General features: G+C 43.9%; 2 protein-coding genes across 3 annotated transcripts in view; one reads left to right on the top strand and one right to left on the bottom strand.

Annotated features, from left to right (window-relative positions):
• The window catches only part of yipf3 (Yip1 domain family, member 3), a 34,176-nt gene extending 33,423 nt beyond the window's left edge, over positions 1 to 753 (bottom strand). Inside the window, exon 1 of the mRNA XM_080193060.1 lies at positions 624 to 753. Coding sequence (XP_080049186.1) covers positions 624 to 671 — 48 coding nt within the window. The 5' untranslated portion in view covers positions 672 to 753. The remainder of the gene's footprint in view (positions 1 to 623) is intronic.
• polr1c (RNA polymerase I and III subunit C) lies at positions 736 to 25,285 on the top strand. 2 transcript variants are annotated; one of them, XM_080193062.1, is made up of 9 exons: positions 736 to 837; positions 924 to 995; positions 6,523 to 6,630; positions 10,775 to 10,907; positions 19,267 to 19,386; positions 19,574 to 19,726; positions 22,077 to 22,226; positions 23,525 to 23,641; positions 24,897 to 25,285. In XM_080193062.1, the coding sequence occupies exons 1-9, from the start codon at positions 766 to 768 to the stop codon at positions 25,013 to 25,015; spliced, it is 1,044 nt and encodes a 347-aa protein (XP_080049188.1). In that variant the 5' UTR covers positions 736 to 765; the 3' UTR covers positions 25,016 to 25,285. The 2 variants fall into 2 exon arrangements, with proteins under 2 accessions (XP_080049188.1, XP_080049187.1); XM_080193061.1 differs by lacking the exon at positions 19,267 to 19,386 and having other exon boundaries at positions 737 to 837.

The raw sequence follows: 25,285 nt of genomic DNA, 5'->3' as shown, positions 1-25,285 counted from the left end.
GGACAGTGGGGAGATATTGGACAGTGCGGGGGGGATCGGGGAGAGTGGGTGGGGGGGGATCGGGGAGAGTGGGTGGGGGGGGGGATCGGGGAGAGTGGGTGGGGGGGATCGGGGAGAGTGGGTGGGGGGGGGATCGGGGAGAGTGGGTGGGGGGGGATCGGGGAGAGTGGGTGGGGGGGGATCGGGGAGAGTGGGTGGGGGGGGATGGGGAGAGTGGGTGGGGGGGGGGGATCGGGGAGAGTGGGTGGGGGGGGAATCGGGGAGAGTGGGTGGGGGGGGATCGGGGAGAGTGGGGTGGGGGGGGATCGGGGGAGAGTGGGTGGGGGGGGGATCGGGGAGAGTGGGTGGGGGGGGGATCGGGGAGAGTGGGTGGGGGGGGGATCGGGGAGAGTGGGTGGGGGGGGGATCGGGGAGAGTGGGTGGGGGGGGGATCGGGGAGAGTGGGTGGGGGGGGGATCGGGGAGAGTGGGTGGGGGGGATCGGGGAGAGTGGGTGGGGGGGGATCGGGGAGAGTGGGCAGATATTGGACAGTGGAGGGGGGGATCGGGGAGAGTGGGGGGGTGATCAGGGACACTGTGGGGTAGGGCATTGGGTCTGTTGGCGGATCTCTAGGAGAAGTATACCTCGAACGCTCCCCATTCCCCGCTCCTCCCTCCTCCGGCCGCCGCCATCTTCACCGTTCCGCCTCAGACCGGAAACAGCCGCACAGCCACCGGAAGTCTGGGATCTCGCGAGATTGTGCGGGGTGAAAAGTCAGTGGCTGTCATGGCGGCAGGTCCTGAGCCGATGGATTTAATCCGCAATCGGGTGGTTCTGAAAGAATTCGGTATCCAGAATGTGAGTGTGCTCTGTGTGTGCTGTTTCGTTAATCAGTATCAGGCACTGAGATTTTCCATTGACACTGGTTGTTGTTTCTGCTCCAGGTTCACACCACTGATTTCCCAGGAAATTACCCTGGATACGACGACACGTGGAACCAGCGGCGGTTTGAGGAGGTAAAACCCGCGTTACAGTCAAAACGTTCCGCTGGACAACAACACGGCCAAAGGCAAATGACTGCAGCTGCTGGAATCTGAAACCAAAAGAGAAAATGCTGGAAAATCTCAGCAAGTCTGGCAGCTTCTGTAAGGAGAGAAAAGAGCTGATGTTTCCAGTCCAGATGACGCTTTGTCAAAAGTTGACCTCATCTGGACTCGAATGTCAGCTCTCCTCACCTTACAGATGCTGCCAGACCTGCTGAGATTTTTCAGCATTTTCTCTTTTAGTTTCTGGGATTCTCCTTTGCTGTTTACCTTTCCAGACATATTTTCATTTTACATAATCTTTCTCACATCATTATCCATGTTGATTAGTTAATGGATGGCCCAGAATTTATGGCAATATTAGGCACGTTGGAAAAGTCTGGCTGGTTGAGTCATACCTAGCACAAAAGAAGATGATTGTGGTGGTCCCAAGATGTCACTGCAGGAGTTCCTCGGCGCCCACCATCTCCTGATTGATTTATTATTGTCACGTGAATTGGGATATGGTGAAAAGTATTGTTTCTTTCAATGAATGTTCCTTTAGGGTGAAATTAATCAAAAATTCCTAGAGTGTAGAAGGAGGCCATTTGCCCCAATAAGTCTGTACAAATTCTCTGAATGAACATCCCCAGTCCATACCATCCTACCCTGTCCCTGTAACCCATCATTTCACTGTGGCCTTAACCTCCACATCCTGGAGATGATCCTGGATAGGTGCGAAAGTAACAGGGTAGTTGTTATGGGGGGTCTTTAACTTTACAAATATCGATTGGAAAAGCTATAGTTGAAGCACGTTAGAGGGGTCAGTTTTTGTCCAATGTGTGCAGGAAGGTTTCATAGAACATAGAACACTACAGCACAAACAGGCCCTTCGGCCCAAGAGTTGCGCCGATCACATCAACACCTACCAATCTACAGACCTATCTATAACCCTCAATCTCATTAAACCCCATATACTCATCCAGAAGTCTTTTAAAAGACCCCAGCGAGTTCGCGTCCACCACCACTGACGGCAGTCGATTCCATTCACTCACCACCCTCTGAGTGAAAAACTTACCCCTAACATCACTTCTGAACTTCCCTCCCTGCACCTTAAATCTGTGTCCTCTCGTAGCAACCATTTCAACCCGGGGAAATAGCCTCTGAGAGTCCACCCTATCTATTCCTTTCAACATTTTGTAAACTTCTATCAGGTCGCCTCTCAACCTTCGTCTCTCCAGGGAAAAGAGTCCCAGCTCCCTCAACCTAACTTCATAAGGCATGCCTCCCAGTCCAGGCAACATCCTTGTAAATCTCCTCTGTACCCTCTCAATAGCTTCTACATCTTTCCTATAGTGAGGCGACCAGAACTGCGCACAATACTCTAAATGAGGCCTGACAAGGGTCTTATAACATGACACAGTATGTAGATTGGCCAACAAGAGGTGAGGCTACATTGGATTTGGTACTGGGTAATGAACTGGACCAGGTGTTAGACTTGGAGGTAGGTGAGCACTTTGGTGATAGTGACCACAATTTGGTTACATTTACCTTAGTGGTGGAAAGGGATAGGCATATAAGAACATAAGAAATAGGAGCAGGAGTAGGCCATCTAGCCCTTCGAGCCTGCCCCGCCATTCAATAAGATCATGGCTGATCTGTCGTGGCTCAGTTCCACATTCCCGCCCTCTCCCCATAACCCTTAATCCCCTCGCTTATCAAAAACAATATACCGAAGGGCAGAAGTTATAGCTGGGGGAAAGGTAGTTCTGAGGCTATTAGGTGAGATTTAGGATACATAGGGTGGAGTAGGAATTGCAGGGGCTGGGAACATCTGAAATGTGGAGCAGCTACTGCGAGTCCTTGATAAATATGTACCTGTCAGGCAGGGAGGAAATGATCGAGTGAGGGAACCGTGGTGTACTAAGGAAGTTGAATCTCTGGTGAAGAGGTTATTTTCATTAGAGAGAAGAAGGTTACAAGGTGACCTAATTGAGACGTACAAGATGATCAAAGGATTGGATAGGATGGACAGTGAGAGCCTTTTTCCTCGGATGGTGATGGCTAACATGAGGGGACATAGCTTTAAATTAAGGGGTGGTAGTTATAGGACGGATGTCAGAGGTAGGTTCTTTACTCAGAGGGTAGTAAGGGCGTGGAATGCCCTGCCTGCAGCAGTTGTGGACTCGCCAACTTTAAGGGCATTCACATGGTCAGTGGATAGGCATATGGATAACATTGGAATAGTTTAGGTTAGAGGGTCATTAGATTGGTTCCACTGGTCGAGGGCCGAAGGGCCTGTACTACGCTGTAGTGTTCTATGCTCTATGTTAGAAATCATAGAAACCTACAATACAGAGAGGCCATTCGGCCCATCAAGTCTGTACCGACCACAGTCCCACCCAGGCCTTACACCCATATCCTTATATGTTTTACCTACTAATCCCTCTAACCTACATATCTCAGGACACTAAGGGGCAATTTAAGCATGGCCAATCAACCTAACCCGCATATCTTTAGACTGTGGGAGGAAACTGGAGCACCTAGAGGAATCCCACACAGACATGGGGAGAAAATGCAAACTCCACATGGGCAGTCACCCAAGGCTGGAGCAAATGTAGGGGCAGCAAGCACAGTGGATGTCTAGGGATATTCAGGACTGGACAAGAAAGAAAAAAAGGCTTTTAGTGCGTACAAAGGAAGCAAATCAATGAAAACCTTATTGGAAAATAGGAAATACAGTGAGAAACTTTAAGCAAAGAGGGGACTTGAGAAAACACTGACAGATAAGATTAGGGAGAATCCTAAGATATTCTAAAAGTATTTTAAAGGGAAGAGTAGAAAATGGGGAAAGAGTAGGGACCAGGGGAGCAATTTGCATGGTGCTGGAGGACACTGGTAGGGCACTGAATGTACACTTCACATCTGTCTTCACTCTGGTGAAGAGCAATGTAGATACAGGATTGGGGAGAAGGATTGTGGTGTTTTGTAAACAGTTTGACATAGGGATAAGGAGGTATTGGAGGTTTAGGCAGGCTTGAGAGTAGATAAATTCCCAGGTCTGGACATGTTGTATCCCAGGCGGCTGTGGGAGGCAACAAAAGAAATTACAGGAACTCTGACCCAAATCGTTAATTCCTCTCTGGCCACAGAAGAGGTGCCAGAGACTTAGTGGATGGCTAATGTGGTTCCGCTTTTCAAGCAGGGTGGTAGAGATAAACTAGGAAACTACAGACCAGTGGTAGAGAAACTGTTGAAGAAAATTTGGAAGTTGAGCATTAACCTTCATTGGAGAGAAAAGGTTTGGTCAAGGAAGGTCAGTACAGCTTTGTCACAGGGGATCATGCGTAACAAATTTGATTCACAAATCAGATTGGGTTGGCACTGCTGTCTCACAGCACCAGGGACCTGAGTTTGATTCCCAACTTGGGTCACTGTCCATGTGGAGTTTGCATGTTCTCCCTGTGTCTGTGTGGGTTTCCTCCAAGCTCTCCAGTTTCCTCCCACAGTCCAAAGATGTTCTGGTTAGGTGCATTGGCCATGTTAAATTCCCCCTCAGTGTACCTGAACAGGTGCAGAAGTGTGGTGACTTGGGGATTTTCGCAGTAATTTCGTTGCAGTGTTAATGTAAGCCCACTTGTGATTAATAGATAAATTATAATTCGATAGAACTTTTTGAGGCGGTGGCTGGGTACGTAGATGAAGGTAGTGCAGTTGGTGTAGTTCATATGGATTTCAGCAAAGCCTTTGACAGAGTCCCACATGGGATCCAGGGTAACCTGGCTCCAAAACTGCGTAGTGACAAGAGACTAAGGGTGGTGGTCGAAGGCCATTTGTGTGACTGGAGGCAGTGTCCAGTATATAGCACAAGGATCCCTAATTGTTGATGATATATATATACATGACAGATGTGAGTGTATGTGAGGTGGGGGAATAATGATTAATAAGTTTGCAGATGACACCAAAAAGATTTAGATGGGTTAGTCAGATGGTCAGATCAGTGGTAGGTGGAATTTAACTCTGGTGGTGATACACTTTAGTAGGAGTAACAAGATGAGGGAATACTCACTGAATGATAGGATACCAGGAAGCTCAGAGGGATCTTGGGATGTTTGTCCACAGATCCCTGAAGGTGACTGGACAGGTTAGTTGGTAGTGAGGAAGGCATATGACACTTACCGTTAACCTCCTTGCTCTTATATTCTCTGCCAGGAACAAGAGTAGGCCATTTGGCCCCTCCAAGTCATATACCATCCTGACTTGAAACCACATCACTGTTCCTTCACTGTCACATGGATAAAACCCCAGGATTGCTTTCCTAACAGCACTGTTTATGTTCCTCAGATATCAACTGTAGCACTTCAAGAAGATAGTTCACCACCTCCATTGAATTTGAGGTTTCAGTCAGGTCAGCCAAGATCTTATTAATGGTGGAGCAGGCTTGAGGGGCCAAATGGGCCTACTCTTGTTCCTAATTCACATGTATGTATTCTAAATGGCTGTTAACGATGGGCAATGAATGCTGGCCTAGCCAGCAACGAGCACATCCCAAGAACAAATCATAAAATCTTCATAAGCCTCACGCTCGACTGGATTTCATTTAGCCCCCCTGTTCCACTGGATTTCATTTAGCCCCCCCCCCCCTCCACTGGATTTCATTTAGGCCCCCCCCCCCGTTCCACTGGATTTCATTAAGCCCCCCCCCCCCGTTCCACTGGATTTCATTAAGCCCCCCCCCCCCCCCCGTTCCACTGGATTTCATTAAGCTGGAATCTGTAGGAGTACAAGACCAAATATTGGAGTTTATCCAGCGTGTGTAACCTAACTCCAACTTATATCTTGGGTAGGTGAGGGGATCACAACATATTTCCACACTGTCACCCAATTTATTAGTCGCCCTCATCAGTAAGTGAGCTAAGTACAAAATCTTTGAGTGAAGACGTTTTTTATCTCAGTCCTAAATGACCTACTGCTTAGAGTGTGATGATTCTCCAGTTCTAGACTCCAGTCAGGGAAACAGCATCTACGCTGACAAGCTGCCAAAAGTTTTTATCCATTTCAGTAAGATCACCTCCCATTCTTCTCAATTTCAGGCCTTTGGGATTGTGCGGGGGAATAAGTAGCTTTGTTGTCTTTCTTCAATCTTGGCAAAGTAGTATTATAGGTTAAGCTTTAGTCATATAAGACAGATATCCAGATACTTTCCTCCTTCCTTCTGAACTCCCTGCCATTAATCAGAAGCGTTTTCTTGTATGAAATCCCAGCTTAATAATGAATTAATCCCACAAAAGTAAAAGTACAGCAACTCCACGCATCAGGGAGAGGTCCTGTAGATTGTGAGCACCTGCTCATTCCATGTTTAGTTCCCTGTTTGTTATCTTAAGTCTCCAGGAAATCTGTTTGCAACATGCAGATACAGTCAGCTTGTTGACTCTCCCGAAACCAAGTAGTATCTGCTGACTGGTTGCAACACTGAAATACACTCAATGTGACTTCCCCGTGAAGTTTGTTTCTCTCTCAGAATTTCAGGGTTGATATTGTTCGGTTGGAGGAAGATACACTGGAGTTCGATATGGTCGGAATTGACGCTGCAATTGCAAATGCCTTCCGCCGGATCCTCCTTGCTGAGGTAATGAAACTGCAGGCTATCTTGTGTTAGTAATAGTATTCTTCTAGCATTCAGTCATAGTATTGTTGAAGAGAGGCATGTTGCTAAACATTTTTATCTTGTACTCATCAGGACAAACACTAAAAGGATTGTGTTCTCATCAATGCATGACAATCTTTTTAATATATATTTTCTGTCAGAGGATGTGGGCATTGCTGGTTAGGCCAGTATTTATTATTCTTCACTCATTGCCCTTGAGGTGGTGGTGGTGAGTGGCCATCTTGAACCACAGCAGTCCATGGGTACACTTATAGCAATCCCTGTTGAAATAGCTGTGTTGAGGTGCTGTAGTGTATCTTGTGGAAGGTAGAAACTGCTGCCAGTGTGCATCACTGATGGAGGGAGTGTCAATCGAGAGGACTCCTCTGTCTCGAGATGTGTTAGGCTTCATGATTTGAGCAGACTCATCCAGACAAGTGGAGAGATTCTGTCACACTCCTCACTTGAGTCTTATAGATGATGGACAGACTTTGGGGACTCAGAGGGTAAGTTATTCACCACAGGATTCCTAGCCTCCGACCTGCTCTGGTAGTCATGATGTGGAGGTGCCGGCATTGGACTGGAGTAAACACAGTGAGAAGTCTCACAACACCAGGTTAAAGTCCAACAGGTTTATTTGGTAGCAAAAGCCACTAGCTTTCGGAGCGCTTGCTGCCCCTTTGTCAAGTGAGTCAGGTGCTCTGGTAGTCACAGTATTTATATTGGCTAGTCCAGTTAAGTTTCTGGTCCATGGTATCTCCCCCAGGAGTTTGATAGTTGGGGATGCAGTGATGTTAATGGCATTAGATGTCAAGGGATGGTGGTGAGATTCTCTGTTGATGGTCATTTCCTAGCACTTGTGTGGCATGAATATTACATTGCCACTTGCCGGCCCAAGCCTGGATATTGTCCAAGTGTTAATGCATTTGGATGTGGACTGCTTCAATAGCTGCGCAATCATCAATGAACATTTCCAGTTCTAATCTTATGAGGGAGGGAAGGTTATTGACGAAGCAGCTGAAGATGGTTGGGCTTAGGACACTACCCTGAGGAACTCCTGTAGTGATGTTCTGGAGCTGAGATGTCTGACCTCCAGCCGCCACAACCATCTTCTTTGTGTTAGTTATGTCTCCAATGAGTCAAGAGTTCAACAACATGTCTCTCTTTTCAGTCATGTTCAAATAACACTAGCAAGCAACTGTCAGTGATACTAAGTTTAAAATCAAATGTACTTTTTTTTAAATGTGCATAGATGTAGAAAATTCATTCAGACTTTTGATAACCATGTACTGTAGCAATACTCACTTCTGACATTTTTAGTTCGATCTTTTCACTGTGGCAATGTTCACCTTGTTTAAGAAAACTGCGCTGTTACTACCACCTTTCAGTTTGATGCTGAACTACACAGCAGCTTCAAATATGCTGAGCTAGGTGGTAACCAGAGCAATGATAATTGGCTTCAATAGTCACGGCTAAACCCAGTCCTGCTATCACTCAACATCCAAACTTCTAGTAATCAGAACTAGGAGCTCCTGTCCGACTCCTCTTGATCCAGTGATTCATTTGCAGGCACATGTTGTTGTTGTTGTTGTTCAGGGTCTGATTTCATACACTCACTAGACCTGTTTTCCCATTAAAGTAGGTACCCAGATGGAGATAATGGTTATGTATGTAGTGTCTGTCTCTTTTAAGATAGTTCAGAAGTGACTTGAGGGATCAGTGGAAACTGAGAATCATAGAATCTTGATTGATCAGACCAGAGGGTGGAGTCCTCTCTCAGGTAGAATTATCGAGCAGCCATGTAGTAAGGACCGGAACTCTCCAGGGCAGCCCAGAGCTGCAAACATCCTCTACCAAGTCTCTTATCAATAAATACTTTTTGTTCCTAACGATATTTGAAATCTCTTGATGATTCTAGATTGCCAGTACATAACATATTGCCGACAAGGATGAGATCAATTGAATAGCACAGCCTACTAGTGACTAATTGAAGTTGGAAGAAAGGGATACTTCTGGGGCGAATAGACTCAGCAAGAGTTGTTGAGCTAGTGAGGACAGTCGAAGTACCGAACTGTTGTGGCTGTCGAGTAAATAAATTTGGAAATAATATAAGAAAAATTAAAATGAAAAGAGATTTGTCTTTAGGAGTGAGGAAAGTGAAACCTGAGTTTAAAAAAAAAAGACAGGAGTTGGAAGTTAAAAGAAGATATACCCAGTTAGAAGAAAGCTAAAAGCTATGTTTCAGATTTAAAAGGGAAATCAGAGAAGAAGATTTTAAGAAGAACATATTTGCTGCAGTTAAACAAGTTCAGAAGTCAGAAGGGAAGAAAGTTCCGGGAACTGCTAAGCTTGTCTCAAAGGCATGGGGATGTGAAAAGCTGAAATTTGCAGATCTCCCAATCTGAACTAAGCTTGCAGGGAACCATCCCTGCACGAAGGACTACAGGCAGTGAAGTCTGAAAGTTTTCAGATGAGAAGTCCTCTACCTGATTTTAAAAAAAGAAGAAACTAAGTTAAAAAGTGAACGAACAAATTGGTCTTGAACGGACAGCACCAGTCTGAGTGAAATTAACAAAAACTATGGCATTGTGAGAAGGAGAGATAAATGGACTCTCCAGCCAGGCAAAAGAAATAAAAACTGCAGAAATCGTTGTACACTGAGGAAGAAATTGCATAGCCATTGCACCTAACCAGTATGTCTTTCGGACTGTGGGAAGAAACCAGAGCACCTGGAGGAAACTCGCGCAGACTCAGGGAGAATGTGCAAACTCCACACAGACAGTGACCCAAGCCAGGAATCGAACCTGGGTCCCTGGTGCTGTGAGGTAGCAATGCTAACCACTGTGCCACTGTGGATCTAAATACCAGAAACAAAGCACCATGACCATTTCCTTCACAAGTGACAAACCAAGATTATGCGAGAACTGTTGAGGTGTAAGACTGTGTTGTGTTGTAATGACGGTGCCTGAATGCATTGTAGAATAAGGTGCTTAACAGAGAAAAGATCAAGAGGTTTGGAGATTGACACCATCCACAGAGTAAAGTATGTAGTCCTTGGTCAGTGCAGTCTATAACAGATCTCAGAAAGCTGCAAGCCTGTATAGAAGAATCCCATGCAAGACTATAGTTGGAACTGTGCATAGTTGAAGTCTTTTAGAAGAGGTGTTCTGATAAATGCAATGAAGATCCTTCCATTGAAGAATCGCTATATGGATTTGCGAATATCTAACTTATGTATAATGTTTTAGATTGTGGGTTGAGTAAATCAATTTTGAAGACTAGAAGAAAATTAAAGAGAGGGATCTTGTGTATGTGGTGTCTGTCTTTAAGACAGTGAAAGTAAGTCACCTGACGAGTGACCAATGGAAACAGCATGACCACACCAGAGTGGAGTCCTCTCATGTAGAATCATTGAGCAGCTGTGAAGACTAGAGCTCTGCTCCAAGGCAGCCTAGAGCTGCAAACCTCCTATACCAAGTCTGTTGTCAATAAGTACTTCAAAAAAAATTGAATGTGGCACGTTGGCATAGTGGTTAGGACTGCTGCCTCACCGTGTCAGGCCCCCAGGTTCGACTCTCGGCTTGGGTCACTGTCTGTGTGGAGTTTGCATGTTCTCCCCTGTCTGCATGGGTTTCCTCTGGGTGCTGTGGTTTCCTCCCACAGTCCAAAGATGTGTGGGTTAGGTGGATTGGTCATGATAAATTGCTTGTTAGTGTCAGGGGGAATAGCCAGGGTAAATGCATAGGTTTATGGGGATAAGGCCTGGGTGGACCTGTGGTCGGTGCAGACTCAATGGGCTGAATGGCCGCCTTCTGCACTGTAGATATTCTATGATCTCTTGATTATGCGAGAATGTCACTAGATAGCAATAATTGTAATATCTCTGACAGATATCAAGCTCATGATGTGGGTATGCCGGCGTTGGACTGGCGTAAACACAATCAAGCTGACAGATATCTAATTCAGGAAACTGAGAATTGAACATTAGGCCCTCATGTTTGACTAGATCAGATGCTTACCAAGTACATTCACTAGACCAATTTTCATGAGTCGCTATGACATTATTTGCTGTTGTGTTTAATATATTGAACTTACTGCATTGAATCTAACCTTAGCTGTTGCTCAGGTCCCAACTATGGCTGTGGAGAAAGCATTTATCTACAACAATACCTCCATTGTACAGGATGAGATTCTGGCACACAGACTGGGGCTCATCCCCATCAAAGCAGACCCACGACTGTTTGAGTACAGGAGCACAGGTGAGAGGGTTGCAACAATTCAATAATGCAGACATGTGCTGTGCCTTTCCTGATGGTTCAGTTTTGTGCATCTTGAATTGTAGGAGGTAGGACTGTGCAGAATTGTGAGCGATTGTGGGGCCAAGTTAAATTAGTGTCTCCCCATTGCTCTCCAATTTCCTTTGACTGTAAGACATTGTATGCTTTTTAACTTCAAACTTAAAAGGGAATGGAATGTCAATGTTGCTTCCCACGTTTTGGATAATGGGGGAGAAGGCGGCATTTGTGGTGATAATCTAGAGGCTCAGGCTAAAGCTCTGGAGACATGGTCCAAATCCTGCCAGGGTAACTGGTGGAAGTTAGAATTCAACTAATCTGGAATATGAAGCTGGTCACCATTATGGCGATGATGAAACTATTACGGGCAGCACAGTGGTTAGCACAGCAGCCTCACAGTGCCAGGGACCCAGGTTCAATTCCAGCCTTGGTCACTGTCTATGTGCAGTGTGCATTTTCTCCCTGTGTTTTTGTGGGTTTCCTCCAGGTGCTCTGGTTTCCTCCCACAGTCCAAATGTGTGGATTAGGTGCATTGGCCATTGCTAAATTGACTCTTGTGTCAGGGGGATTAGCAGGGTAAACATGTGGGGTTAAGGGAATAGGACTCGGGTGGGATTGTGGTTGGTACAGACTTGCTGGGCTGAATGGCCTCCTTTTGTACTGTAGGGATTCTGTGATAAGCTGAGCCGTATTGATGATGAGCAGGAGGTCTATAAGTATGTCAGGGTCTTTAAACCTGGGGTATGTGCAGTGGAAACACCTGAAATATGGAGAGATGGTGGATTATGTGGATAATATATAGGTTAGCATTCAGCAGTTTGGATAACTCCAGTGCATGATCCAGAGCACACCTTCACCACCCTGATATCTAGTGTGCCCATGCATCACACAGACATCCATTGCTATCACAAAATCTTGCTCAGATCAGACATGAAAATTGGCTTAAACTGTAAACAGCAAAACTGATTTATTAAACAATAGTTTACGGACTTAATTATCCATCCTCGGAACATAGGAAAATAGTAACAGTTGTGACTGCTATATTAAACTGCAGTGTTGACTGAATATAAGAGTAGATCATCCAGCGTTAAAGTAGATTGTGGCTAATCATCTATCACAACCATATTCCTTGATGTCATTAGTCTCCACAAATCTCTCTATTTCTGTCTCCAACATAATCAATGATTTGAGCTTCCACAACCCTCTGGGTTAGAGAATTCCAAAGATTCACCATCCTCTGAGTGAAGAAATTCCTTCTCCATTTGAAATGTCCTGCCCCTTATTCTGAGATTATCCTCATGTTCTGGACTAACCAGCCAAGGGAAACATCTGGGTGCATCCTGTAAGAATTTTGTAAGTTTCAGTAACATAACCTCTCTTTTTGAAAGAAGGCCTAGTTTTCTCAATTTCTCCTCAGAAGACAATCCTGTCAGCCATGGCAAGTAGATCTTTCCTTAGATAAGGAGACCAAAACGATATGCTGTAGTCTGGGTATAGTCTCACCAAGACTGTATACAATTGCAGTGTGAAATGTTTGTTTCTGTAGCCTTGTTCCCTTGGCAGTGAAGGCTAACATATCTTTTGCCTTCCTAGTCGCTTGCTGCACTTGCATGCTAGCTTTTAGTGACTCATGAACACAAGCACCTTTTTGAATATCAAACCTCTTGCCATTTAAGAAATACTGTCTTGCTGTTTTTGTACCAAAGTGCATAACTTTACACTTTGATTTATTATTGTTACATGTATTAATATACAGTGGGAAGTTTTTTTTTGCACGCTGTATGGACAAGCATATCATACTTAGAGAGGGTGCAGAATGTAGTGTTACAGTCATAGCTAGGATTAGAGACAGATCAACTTAATATGAAGTAGGTCCATTCAAAAGTCTTGATGGCAGCAGGGAAGAAGCTGTTCTTGAGTCGGTTGGTACATGACCTCAGACTTTTGTATCTTTTTCCTGAAGGAAGAAGGTGGAAGAGAATAAGCCCAGCGTAGGGATTACATTGGTTACTTTCTTGTGGCAGCAGGAAGTATAGACAGAGCCAGTGGATGCAAGGCTGGTTTGCGTGATGGACTGGGATTCGTTCAATACCCTTTGTAGTTTCTTGGGGTCTTAGACAGAGCAGGAGCCATACCAAGCTGTGATACACCATTATTTCTGGTGTATCATATTATTCAAAAAGTGGGTGGGGAGAAGGGGGAGAGATATAGAAAACAGGGCAGTTAGTCTAACATCAGAGGGAAAATGTTAACATAGAACATAGAACATTACAGCGCAGAACAGGCCCTTCGGCCCACGATGTTGCGCCGACCAGTTACAAAACAATGACCCACTAACCTAAACCGATCCCTTCTCGTCCATAAACCTATCCACGGATCTCTTAAACGCCCCCAAACTAGGCGCATTTACAACTGCAGCAGGCAGGGCATTCCAATCCCTCACCACCCTCTGGGTAAAGAACCTACCCCTGACATCCGTCCTATAACTACCACCCCTTAATTTAAAGCCATGCCCCCTCGTGCTAGATTTCTCCATCAGAGGAAAAAGGCTATTACTATCCACCCTATCTAAACCTCTAATCATCTTATATGTTTCAATAAGATCCCCTCTTAGCCGCCTTCTTTCCAGTGAAAACAACCCCAAATCCCTCAGCCTCTCCTCATAGGACCTCCCCTCCATACCAGGCAACATCCTGGTAAACCTCCTCTGCACCCTCTCCAAAGCCTCCACAACCTTCCTGTAATGTGGGGACCAGAACTGCACACAGTACTCCAAGTGCGGCCGCACCAGAGTTGTGTACAGTTGCAACATGACGCTGCGACTCCTAAATTCAATCCCACTACCAATAAACGCCAAGACACCGTATGCCTTCTTAACAACCTTATCTACTTGACTCCCAACTTTCAGGGATCTGTGTACACATACACCTAGATCCCTCTGCTCATCCACACTATTCAAAGTCCTCCCGTTAGCCCTATACTCGACACATCTGTTATTCCTACCAAAGTGAATTACCTCACACTTCTCCGCATTAAACTCCATCCGCCACCTCTCGGCCCAGCTCTGCAACCTGTCTAAGTCTTCCTGCAAACTATGACACCCTTCATCACTATCTACCACACCTCCGACTTTGGTGTCATCAGCAAACTTACTAATCCACCCAACTATACCCTCATCCAGATCATTAATAAAAGTTACAAACAGCAGTGGCCCCAAAACAGATCCCTGAGGCACACCACTCGAAACCGAACTCCATGATGAATATTTACCATCAACCACCACCCTCTGTCTCCTATCTGCTAGCCAATTCCTGATCCAATTCCCTAGATCACCCCCAATCCCATACATCTGCATTTTCTGCAGAAGCCTACCATGGTGAACCTTATAAAACGCCTTACTAAAATCCATATACACCACGTCCACTGCCTTACCCCCATCCACCTCTTTGGTCACTTTCTCAAAAAACTCAATAAGGTTAGTAAGGCTCAAAAAACTCAATAAGGTTGGTAAGGAAAATGTTACTAATAAGGTTAGTAAGGAAAATGTTCATCTTAGAAAAATTCAAAGCAGAGTCAGCATAGTTTCATGAAAGGGAAATTGTGTGTAGCCAATTTAATGTAGTTCTTTGAAGGAGTTGTATGTGCTGTAGGTAAAGGGAAACGAGCAGATGTACTTATTTAAATTTCCACAAGTTGCTGCACCAAAGGTTACTGTGGAAAATGAAAATTCGGTGTAGGTGGTAACATATTAGCATGGATTGAAGATTGGCTAGCCAACAGGAGGTATTGTCACTGGACTATTAATCCTCAGACCCAGGGTTATGCACTGGGGACCCGGGTTCAAATCCCACCATGACAGATAGTGAAATTTGAATTTAATTAAAAAAATAAAATCATGACCATCTGATTTACTAACTTCCCTCAGGGAAGGAAATCTTACCTAGTCTGGCCTACATGTGACTCCAGACACACAGCAATGTGGTTGACCCTTAAATGTCCACTGAAATGGCCTGGCAAACCATTCAAGGGCCATTAGGGAAGGCTCACAAGTGCTGCAGCCACAGCTTTTTACAATTTATATAAATGACTTGGGTGAAGGGACTGGAGGTATGATTTGTGATGACACAAAAAAAAGGAAAATGTGAAGAGGATGTAAGGCGGCTACAACTACAACAAGACATAGGTGAGGTAAATGGGCCACAGTCTTTAAATGGCTAGCTCAGTTTCAATGGATGTTGATAGTAGAGGATTCAATTATGTTAATGCCATTGAATGTCAAGGGGTGATGGTTAAATCCTTTCTTGTTGGAAATGGGGGTCATTGCTTGGCACTTGTGTGGCACAAATGTTACTTGTCAGCCCAAGCCTGGATGTTGTCCAGGTCATGCTGCATTTGGACATGAACTGTTTCAATATCTGAGGGGTCACGGCTGGTGCTGAACATTGTGCAATTATCTGCGAACATCCCCACTTCTGATCTTAGGATGGTTGGAAAAGCATTGATGAAAATTATTGGGCATAGGATACTATTCTGAGGAACTCATGCAGTGATGTTCTGGAGCTGAGATGTTCGACCTCCAACCTCAACAACTATCTTCCTTTGTGTAAGGTATGAGTCCAATTAGTGGAGTTTCATTTCTTTGATCCAGAGGTACTAGTAGAGGCGGGTACAATTTTGTCTTTTAAAAAGCATTTAGACAGTTACATGAATAAGGTTGGTATGGGGACACGGGCCAAACTTGGACAATAGGGACTAGTTTAATGGTTATAAACTGGGCAGCATGGACAAGTTGGGTCGAAGGCCCTGTTTCCATTCTGTGAACCTCCATGACTATAACTCTCTGACTGTGACTCTGACATTCACGACAGGATGTGGCAGGACTGTAGAGCCTAGGTCTGATCTGTTGGTTCTGGGATTGTTTTGCTTTGTCTATTACTTGCTGCTTCTGCTGTTTGGCACAGAAGTAATCCGGTGTTGTAGTTTCACCAGGTTGACGCCTAATTTTTAGGCATGCTTGGTGTTGCTCCTGACGTGCCCAAATTATCTTTGAACCAAGGTTGATCCCCTGGCTTGGTGGTAATGGGTAGAGTGGGTGTTATGCTGAGCCACGAGATTACATACAGATTGTGGTTGAATACAGTTCTGCTGCTGCTGATTGCCACAGTGTCTAATGGATACCCAGTCTTGAGTTGTTAATAATGTTCAAAGTGTTTCCCAGTTAGCATAGTGGTAGTGCCACACAACACCTCAGAGGGTATCCTCAGTGTCTCCACAAGAACTGTGTAGTGGTCACTCCTACCGATACTGTCATGGACAGATGCATGTGTGGCGTACAGGTTGATGAAGATGTGAAGTTGTCAGCAGTGGTCCAATTGGTAGCACCCTTCTCTCTGATTCATAAGGTTGTGGATTCGAGGTTCCTCTGCACAAAAATCTAGATTGATACTCCAGTGGAGTTCTAAATTGATATATTAAACTAAGAGTCTCCTCCTCCCTCTCAGGTATACATGAAAGAACCCCCAGTCTAACAGTTTTATGCTTTAGGACCTGGTCAGCTCAATCTGTGGTGGTAACTACTGAGCCAATCTTCGTGATGGACATTGAAGTCCCCCACCTGGAGTACATTCTGCACCAATGCCACACTTAGTACTTTGTCCATAGAAACATAGGAAATAGAAGCAGGAATGGGCCATTTGGCCCTTTTGAGCCTACTCCATCTTTCGTTTTGATTGCAGCTGATCACCAAAATCAATACCCTGATCCTGCCTTCTCCCCCATATCCCTTGATTGTTATAGAAACAAGTGGTATTCAACAGAGGAGTACTGATCCTTCAACTGAAGGAGAAAATTACGTGGTAATCCGCAGGAGGATTCCATGCCTCTGAGATGAGACTTCACGGGGTCTGTATTGTTGGTATTGGTAGAGTTGGTACTGCAGTCTTCCAGGGCAACCCCTTCCTGGCTGTAAAACCACTATGCTGCCACCTCTCCTGGCTCTGACCTGCTGGTGAGACAGGAAATACCAAGGAATGGTGATTGTTGGGTGGTGACTGGGAAATTATCTGTAAGGTATGATTCTGAGAGTATGACTGTCAACTAGTCTGAGACAGCTTTCCCAATTTGACCCATGTCCCCAGATGTTAGTAAGGAGAACTTTGCAGGGTTGTCAGGACCGAGTTTGCCGTTGTTGTTTCCTACCTGGGTTGATGCTGAGCAATCAGTCTGGTTTCATTCCTTTGTGTTTTCTTTGTAGTGGTTGAATACAGCTGAGTGGCTTGCCAGGCCATTTCAGAGAGCATTTAAGGGTCAGCCACATTGCTGGAGCTCTGGATTCGGATGTAGGCCAGACCAGGTAATGATGGCAGGCTTTCTTCCCTAATGAACATTAGTGAACCAGTTGGGTTTTTACAACAATGGTTTCTTGGCTGACACTAGACTTTTAATTCCAGATATTTTTCTTTTAAATTGAGTTAAATTCCACTATCTGATGTGGTGTGATTCAAACCCAGGGCCCCCAGAGGATTACCCTGGGTTTTGGACTACTTGTCCAGTGACGGGCGGCACGATAGCACAGTGGTTAGCACTGCTGCTTCACAGCTCCAGGGTCCTGGGTTTGATTCCTGGCTCAAGTCACTGTCTGTGTGGAGTTTGCACGTTCTCCTCGTGTCTGCATGGGTTTCCCCCGGGTGCTCTGGTTTCCTCCCACAGTCCAAAGATGTGTGGGTTAGGTTGATTGGCCATGCTGAGAAATTGCCCCTTAGTGTCTAGGGATGCGTAGGTTAGAGAGATTAGTGGATATAATATGTAGGGATATAGGGGTAGGGCCTGGGTGGGATTGTGTTCGGTGCAGACTTGATGGGCCGAAGGGCCTCTTTCTGCATTGTAGGGTTCCATGATTCTATCACAATACCACTGTGCCACCCCCTCTCCCAAAGTCACCTTATAAGTCACCTCCTTTGATCTAACACAGTCTTTAACTTTTTTGGTAACTGCAATTGATTCATCTTGGGTTTTGTGTCTTAGAGACATGTATATTTGTTACAGACAATGTAATACTTTAAATCCTAGTCATGGCTTGTCTGTGAAATCTTGTAGTATATTTTCCCAATTCACCATAACCAATTTGCATCTCATAACTTCATAGCTTCCTTTGTTCAGATTTAAGACTCTACTTTCAAAATGAACTGTATGACTTTCAAATTTAATTTAATATTCTATCCTACTATGGACACTATTTCCTACAACGAGTGCATTGACCAGAGCAGGCGCCCGAGTATGACGACTAGGGGATAAAATTTTATTTATTAGTCACAAATATGGCTTATATTAACACTGTAATGAAGTTACTGTGAAATTTCCCTAGTTGCCACAGTCCGGCACCTGTTAGGGTCAATGCACCTAATCAGCACGTCTTCAGAATGTAAGAGGAAACTGGAGCACCTGGAGCAAACCCAGGCAGACACGAGGAGAATGTGCAAACTCCACACAGACAGTGACCCAAGTTGGGAATTGAACCCGGGTCCCTGGCACGTGAAGCAGCAGTGCTAACCACTGTGCTATCACGCCACCCCTTCACAGTGACTTCACTGTAGTGTTAATGCCAGCCTTACTTGTGAGTAATAAATAAACTTTTAAAAAAGGTTATTAATTCACTTTTTCTCATTAGATAATAAATCTAAAATAGCCCAATCCTTATAAAGTACTGACCTTTATGCAGTCGTTTGAATTACTTTGGAATCTCTCTGACTTCAAACAGACTTGATTTTAACCGAACAGGCTGCAAAATAATCCGAAGACTCATAAAGATGGCAAAGAAAATCAAATGTGACTTTTAAATTCAAAAAGTTTGCCAATCAAATTAAATATGCTGAATGTTTGTGTTTGAATTGAATGGCCTTGCCTTTTTCTCAGATACCTGATCAAATATATTTATTTGGCAGCTCTCAAAACGGGTTGAACCAGAGTGCAACTGACTTTTAACTCTTATGTACTATCGGTTTCACAGAAATAAAATGCACCCACACTTTGCTTCTGTTACATATGGTTAAAACTATTCTGTAAATCAGTGTTGCATTTCTGGAGGTGCTATTTCTCAAATTAAATGTTAAATGGGCTCTAACTGTTTGAATGTTAACAATTCTGTAGCACTTTTCAAAGGAGCATTAAGATTGATTAAGTAGATATTTATTTCATTGCTGTTTGAGGGATTAGTGCAAAATTGCTGCTGCATATCGACAATCAGTGTACTTCAAAATTGAAGCACTTTTGTGTTCTATTGTGATAAGGATCTGTACAAGCAGTGGTATTTTATTTATTCATAAAGGGGATGAAGAAGGCACGGAAATCGACACTCTTCAGTTTCAGCTTAAAGTGAAGTGTACAAGAAATCCTAGAGCACAGAAAGATTCCTCAGACCCTGAAGAACTATATGTTAACCATAAAGGTAAATGGTTTGCATTTCAGGCTTGCATTGTTTGGTTGCAGCATCTTAATGTATGTAAATACAAAATCTAAAGGGGACTTGATTGGGACTATTGCAATATTCATCAAATGTTGCTTGAATGAATGGCATGCCGTATGTCATACCACAGTTACAGAACAGTCCTGAATTCTTCTGTTTATCCTTCCAGTCTATTCCAAGCATATGAAGTGGGTACCAATTGGGAACCAGGCTGATCTCTTTGGGCAGGTTGACATCCGTCCTGTACATGATGATATCCTGATAGCTCAGCTCCGCCCAGGACAGGAGATTGATGTCATGATGCACTGTGTGAAAGGAATCGGTAAGATGGGAGGAGTGTGGGAGTGGGATGATGGAAGTACAAATGCAAAGATCTGTTCAGAATCTTAGTGAATACTTTATGTCTTAAAAGAGAGGGACATTGCAGATCAGTGTGAAATATTAGATTAAATTAACATGGTGAGAGAGGAAGTACCAAGGGGTTTAACATCCAGGCCCTGAATAAAAAGTATCTGTATTAGATGCTGGATGGGTCACAGCTGGGGTACAGTGTACAATTGCCGCACTACAGGCAAGATGTGATTTCTCTAGAGAAGTTACAGAAGGCATTTATGAGGATGCTGTTTGAACTGAAACATTTGAATTATGGGGAAAGATTTGATAAGATTGGATTGTTTTCTTTGGAAGAAATGACCCTGAGGGGAGATCTAATTTAGTGTATAAATTGAGGCATCTGGATAGAGTTAATAAGGCCCTATTCTTGAACAGTCCATAACCTGGGGTGTAGATTTAAGGTAATAGGCATAAGGTTTAGAGGGAATTGGAAGGATTTTTTTCAATCCAGAGTTGTGGGATCACCCTACTGCCTGAAAGGGTGGAAGAGGAGGAAACCCTCAAAATATATAAAAGTATTTTAAAAATTATGGGGAGGCAATGGCCAAGTGGTATTATCGTTAGACTATTAATTCAGAACCTCAGCTAATGTTCTGGGGATCCGGGTTCAAATCCTGCCATGGCTGATGGTGGAATTTGAATTCAATAAAAGATATCTGGGATTAAGAATTTGCTGATGACCATGAAACCCATTTGTCGGAAAAACCCATTTGATTCACTAATGTCCTTTAGGTAAGGAAATTACTTAGAGTAACTTAGACAGGCACATGAGTGGGTTGGAGATGGGTGGATATAGGAGATTGTTTTAAATAAGGGCCATTAGCATTGGGGCGTCCCTGGTAAGGTAAATGGATATGGTACAATAATAATGTTTTTTTTTTCCTTTTCATTCACAGGTTTTAAGTTGGTCCGCCTTGTGTCCAACAAGGGGCATACACGCGATGGGTCGTACTTGGGCTGCTCTTGGTTGTTCGAGATTGGCTTAGTGCTTCATGTCGTTAGTGTGTGCCTAAACTGGACCAGATACTGGGCAAGACGACAGCTCAGTGACTATCACTGATTGCTGTGCAGACACGTGGATTTGGGCCAGTGTCTGTGGGAGTTTGCGCATTCTCCCCGTGCTTGCGTGGGTTTTCTCCGGGTGCTCCAGTTTCCTCCCACACCCCAAAGATGTGCTGTTAGGCTGATTGGCAGTAATAAATTGTCCCTAAATCAGTTTCCCTCAATCTGGATGGCCATAAAACATTAGACAAGGGTCATGGGTGGAGAGGGGGACTGGTGGTGTTGAGATGGCGGTGCGGGCTCGTTGGGCCAAAGGGCCTGTTTCCCGGACTGTTTTTGTTCTTTGTTCTTTAAATCTGCCGTCCTTACCTGGTCTGGCCTACATGTGACTCCAAAGCTACAGCAATGTGGTTGACTCGCAACTGCCCTCGGGCAATTGGGATGGGCAATAAATTCAGGCCAGCCAGCGATGCACATGTCACACGAATGATTTTAAAAACGTTCATTTGGTAGTACAGACCTTGATTATTGGTGGGAAAAGAAGAGACAAGCTGTCAAAACTTTTTGTCATGTACTCTTCAGGACAGATTCTAAGACAATCAAATCTCAGAGGGAACAACAATATGTACTGCATGAAAAGAGGATGCTGATTGATTGGCACGTGAACTCCAATTGATAAAGGCACTGCCGTGGAGAATGCACGTTTTATTTCAAATCAAGCCACACAGGCTTGATCATGGCATTGCCATTGGTAATGAACCCAAGCAACGTTTATCCCATTTGGTATTCTTGTGAATCTACCATGATGAATGCAAGATGAGAAGCTTCACCAGCGTGTCTCCTTTTTTTAATCTCAGCAATAAAAAGTATTTCATAAAATGTTCAAATGCTGTAACATGCAAGATTATGGACCAAAGGTCAGAACATGGGATCAGGCTGGGTTACTGCTTGTTGGCTGATAAGGACACAATGGATCACATGACCTTTCATACTGTAACTTTCTATGAATTTATGCAGAAGAAAATAGCCAAGTGACAGAGGTATCAGAAGGTTGTCAGCCCCTGTGTTATGAAGATTGACCAGGCCAATAAGTGATTTAATCAAAATCTTAAAAATTATGAAGGGAGTTTAATAAGAGCAACTTAGAGAAAATGTTTCCACTTTTTGGGAGCCGTAAATGTATGATAGCCATTAGTAAATCAAACATGTCAAGACAAACCTCTGTCTATGAACTGTAATGTGCTACATAAATATATTTTCTTTTGTATTCCCCTCAGGTAAAGACCATGCCAAATTTTCTCCTGTTGCCACGGCAAGTTACCGACTTCTCCCTGATATAACTCTGCTCAGCCCTGTGGAAGGGGATCTGGCAGAAAAATTGAAGTGTTGCTTCTCTCCTGGTGTCATCGAGGTTCAGACTGTGAACGGTCAGTCTATTCTGTTGCTGTATATGAAAGCTATAGTTGTAAGATGGTTTCTAGAGCATTTCAGATCAGAGAAGGTTATGGGAAGATTGGTTATGGAACTAATTGGACAGCAACCCTTCCAAAGAATTGAGGAGCCAAATGGTCGTCTTCAGTGTTGCATCAATGATGTGATCTGCAAAGGACTCCACTTATTTTAGAGCGTTAAGTGGGATAGTTTGGCTGCAGTGACATCTGGTGACTCTTCAGTTAGCTCATGTGGTACCATTTTTGGTTTACATATGTACGTTGATATATTACAAATTTGACAATTAAAAAGTGAATGCATGGAAAATAGGGGGTTCAGAGTGGTACAAGTCACCTGTCCTTACTGAAAGCATAGTTAAATTGTGAAATGTGCCACCACAGTGGGAGACACGGTGGTGCAGTGGTTAGCACTGCTGCCTCAAAGTGCCAAGGACTTGGGTTCAATTCCGGGCTCGGGTCACTGTCTGTGTGGAGTTTGCACATTCTCTCTGTGTCTGCATGGGTTTCTTCCGGGTACTCCAGTTTCCTCCCACCCCCAAATTTTGTGGGTTAGGTTGATTGGCCATGCTAAATTGACCCTAGTGTCAGGGGGATTAGTAGTGTAAATATGTGGTGTTATGAGCATAAGACTTGGGTGGGATTGTGGTGGGTGTGGAATGGCCAAATGGCCTCCTCCTGCACTGTAGGGATTCTATGATACGAGTAGTTGAGACAAATCACAGATAGTGAAAGCTAGAGAAATGTATGAAAGAGAAGGAAAGAAGGATATGAAGATATAATCTGAAGGGTCATAGACCTAAAATACTCATTCTCTTCCTGTCTTCACAGATGCTTCCAGACCTGCTGAGTACTTGACATTACCTGATTTTATTTAGCATGGGCGAAGTCTTGTACTCAGCAGAAGCATTCATAAAGACACATTGGGTTGAATGGTCTATTTCTGTACTGTCAATTCATTCTAACATCTGAGAGCCAAAAGGTAATGGCTCAGTTCATTCATTTTGCAGAGTATTATTCTGCACTGAAGTGAAATCCTGGTCTTGCCATGCATGATGACTTTAGTTTCCCTACACATGGGATAAGCTGTGTATCTCCAAAGGACAGAATAGGAGAAATCCAGTTTTTGTCAGCTTCATATTGATGCCATTTTCCACCTGCCACACTCTTAATCTGCACTTGATAGATTTTGAAGTAGTCAAGCTAGATGATGTCAGGTATTGGACTGGTATACAGCATTGATTGGAGATGATGGTCAATGCTTCCTTTTTCTTCAGGGAGAAAATTTGCAACAGTTGCGAATTCTCGCTTGGACACTTGCAGTCGTGAGATTTTCCGCCATGATGACCTGAAGAACTTGGTCCGTCTTGGCCGAGTTCGAGATCACTATATCTGTAAGTGAAGACTGCTGGTGGATTATCATAGATTAGCTTGGCAAAATATGTTCTTTCAGTGTATCGATTGATCAGTTTACAGGTGAAGATAATTGCAGATGATTTGTTTGTTTTTATTGCTGACTTTTTGTAATTTAAGTTTCATTCTTCTGCACACTGCCACCATCTTGAGACATCTTTCATCCTTTCCCAGAGGTACTGAACCTTCCAGGCAGTCAGTTCAGTTGTACGTGTGGTCTACATTTATTGGTGGGCCTGGATTTGATCTGTGGGTTACACATTTCTACAATCTGGCTGAATGTACTGGGTTGAAGACCTGCAGTGCAGAAGAAAATCAGGCAGCGCATGAAGTTTAACAAGTTATTCGATGTGTCAGCTTTCAGCAATGGGTAGTGAGAGTCTGTGGACTGCAGGAAGCGACTGGGCATCCCAGATAGTATGGTCAGCTAGAGGTGGATCAGAGTGTTGCTGTTGTACATCTTTCAAACAACTCACAGTAAAGTATTCAGACCCTGTGTCAGAAAAAAGTTAAGCTAACAATAGAGATTGGAAACCTGGTTTTCGTCTTGACTTGTAAATTAAGAAATGGAAAAGTCAGCTGGAATTCCTACGCTTGTTAGTTAACAATATGCCTTTAAAATGGTAAAATGTCTCAAGCTGCTTGATTGGAGTGCTTAACCAAGATGTGGAGATGCTGGCGTTGGACTGGGGTAAACACAGTAAGAAGTCTTGCAACACCAGGCTAAAATCCAACAGGTTTATTTGTTAGCAAAAGCCTCTAGCTTTCAGAGTGTTGCTCCTTCGCCAGGTGAGTGCAGTCACCTGATGAAGGGGCAAGAAGCGCTTTGAAAGCTAGTGGCTTTTGCTAACAAATAAACCTGTTGTTCTTTAACTTGGTGTTGTGAGACGACTTACTGTGCTTAACCAAGCCATAGAGCTAAAGGGGCAGGTGACTAAAATCTTTGTCAGAGGTAAGTTTTAAGGAGGAGGCAGATGTACGATGATCTAGTGAACCCCAAGCGGAAGGTGTTTAGTATGTTGGGGTTTGGGTATGAAGGATCTTGACTGGAGGTTGTTCCTCCCACATGCACTACTGAATCACGCAAAAGATTGGACTGGGTGCAAAAAAGCAGCCAAAATTCAACAAGGCTAAGTGCCTTCAGGAGGAGAGGAATAATCTCATTTTTAAAAATTGTATCAAATCTGCTGAAGATGGAGTAAGATTACTGTTCACTAAGTTTTGTTATCTTTAAAGTTTCTGTAGAATCGACAGGAATTCTTCTCCCAGAAGTATTGGTGTCTGAAGCCTTGAAAGTATTGATGACAAAATGCAGACGATTTTTGAACGAGCTGGATGCAGTGCAGATGGACTAAACTTCACAGGTCCAGTTGAATCTGGGCTGAGGACACTTTTGAGAAGTGATTTGCTTGGGTAGAAGTGGCAGCGTGATCGCGGTCTGCATTGAATTATATTACAGCAGCATTGGTGAATTTCATCTTCCTAACGCCAATGCTGTTGAGGATTGACACTTGTATAAGTTATCAATGATTAGTGACCCTCTGTTGATGCGTCTTAATTTCTTCCAAGTACTTATCCTTATGAGGTATGTATTTGTTACAATATTAAATGATTAACACATCATA

Source organism: Carcharhinus amblyrhynchos, chromosome 7 (assembly GCF_965287045.1).
Source record: "Carcharhinus amblyrhynchos chromosome 7, sCarAmb.v2.hapA, whole genome shotgun sequence".
Classification (NCBI taxonomy): Eukaryota; Metazoa; Chordata; class Chondrichthyes; order Carcharhiniformes; family Carcharhinidae; genus Carcharhinus; species Carcharhinus amblyrhynchos.
This window is presented reverse-complemented; position numbering and strand designations above follow the sequence as displayed.